The 1,523-nt window shown below is 60.1% G+C and overlaps 2 protein-coding genes across 2 annotated transcripts in view; both read right to left on the bottom strand.

Annotated features, from left to right (window-relative positions):
* Positions 1 to 17: 17 nt before the first annotated feature.
* LOC130587547 (complement factor B-like) lies at positions 18 to 1,266 on the bottom strand. The gene is made up of 2 exons (XM_057388528.1): positions 992 to 1,266; positions 18 to 176 (listed from the first exon to the last, which is right to left on the bottom strand). Exons 1-2 carry the CDS (start codon positions 1,124 to 1,126, stop codon positions 18 to 20), a joined length of 294 nt encoding a protein of 97 aa, XP_057244511.1. The 5' UTR covers positions 1,127 to 1,266.
* Positions 1,143 to 1,523, bottom strand: part of LOC130587546 (complement factor B-like) — a gene marked incomplete at its 5' end in the record, with an annotated part of 12,046 nt that continues 11,665 nt past the window's right edge. The window contains one exon of the mRNA XM_057388527.1: positions 1,143 to 1,226. Coding sequence (XP_057244510.1) covers positions 1,143 to 1,226 — 84 coding nt within the window. The remainder of the gene's footprint in view (positions 1,227 to 1,523) is intronic.

Genomic DNA, 1,523 nt, shown 5'->3' with positions numbered 1-1,523 from the left:
ATACTGGTTTGTACTGGTCAGCACTGGTCAGCAGTGGCCGTACCTGGGCGGGCGTTGGGATCCACCTCGGGCTCGGTGCCGCCGGAGCAGAGAAAGCGCGGAGTGACCACAGCGTCCAGCGAGGCAGCGTGGGAATTGGCCGGAGCGCGGAGAGCGTCGGCTTCACACTGCGGCCGCTGTGGACAGACGGACAGATGGACATTGAATGGACACACGGACAGATGGACACTCAGATGGACACTGTCCCTCACCTGCTCCCCCAGTTTGAGCAGCAGGATGGACACACGGACACTCAGGACAGTCACAGGGGATGGACAGATGGACACTCAGGATGGACACACGGACAGATGGACACTCAGATGGACACAGGGATGGACAGATGGACAGATGGACACTCAGGATGGACACACAGACAGATGGACACTCAGGATGGACATTTGGACACCTCACCTGCTCCCCCAGTTTGAGCAGCAGGATGGACGCACAGACAGACACATGGACAGATGGACAGATGGACACTCAGATGGACACAGGGATGGACAGATGGACAGATGGACACACAGATGGACAGATGGACACTGAGTGGACAGACAGTTCCTCACCTGCTCCCCCAGTTTGAGCAGCAGGATGGACACACGGACACACGGACAGATGGACACAGGGATGGACAGACAGATGGACACTGTCCCTCACCTGTTCCCCCAGTTTGAGCAGCAGGATGGACACACGGACACTCAGGACAGTCACAGGGGATGGACAGATGGACACTCAGGATGGACAGACAGACAGACAGTTCCTCACCTGCTCCCCCAGTTTGAGCAGCAGGATGGACACACAGACACTCAGGACAGTTACACAGATGGACAGATGGACAGATGGACAGATGGACAGATGGACACTGTTCCTCACCTGTTCCCCCAGTTTGAGCAGCAGGGTGGACACACAGACAGACACACGGACAGATGGACAGATGGACATTTGGACACCTCACCTGCTCCCCCAGTTTGAGCAGCACCCGCTGCCGCTCCAGCCCGGCCTCTCCTCGGGGGGACACAAAAAACGCGGGGACATTGCGGGGGGGCAGCAGCAGCCGGCCTGGGGAGTGACCAATGGGCAGCGGGGTCATCCCGGGGTCACTGGGGTCATCCCGGGGTCACTGGGGTCACTAAAGGGTCAGGGGTCACAGGGGTCATTGGGAACATTGCGGGGGGGCAGCAACAGCCAGCCTGGGGAGTGACCAACGGGAGTGACCAACGGGAGTGACCAATGGGAGTGACAATGGGCAGCGGGGTCACCGAGGGGTCAGTGGGGTCATCCAGGGGTCATTGGGGTCATCCCGGGGTCATTGGGGTCATCCCGGGGTCATTGGGGTCATCCAGGGGTCACTGGGGTCACTAAAGGGTCAGGGGTCAGCGAGGGGTCAGTGTGGGGTCATTGGGGACATTGCGGGGGGGCAGCAACAGCTGGCCTGGGGAGTGACCAACGGGAGTGACCAATGGGCAGCGGGGTCACCGAGGGGTCAG

Source organism: Malurus melanocephalus, unplaced genomic scaffold (genome assembly GCF_030028575.1).
Source record: "Malurus melanocephalus ecotype Western Australia unplaced genomic scaffold, MMel_1.1 scaffold_2067, whole genome shotgun sequence".
NCBI classification, from domain to species: Eukaryota; Metazoa; Chordata; class Aves; order Passeriformes; family Maluridae; genus Malurus; species Malurus melanocephalus.
Note: the sequence above shows the minus strand (reverse complement) of the source record. Positions and strands in the feature narration are given on the sequence as shown.

Coding starts and splice junctions, on each gene's coding strand:
- LOC130587547 (XM_057388528.1), bottom strand. CDS start 1,126: ATGACCCCGCTGCCCATTGGTCACTCCCCAGGCCGGCTGCTGCTGCCC. Junction 177..991: donor TGCTCAAACTGGGGGAGCAG/GTGAGGTGTCCA, acceptor GTCTGTCCACAG/CGGCCGCAGTGTGAAGCCGA.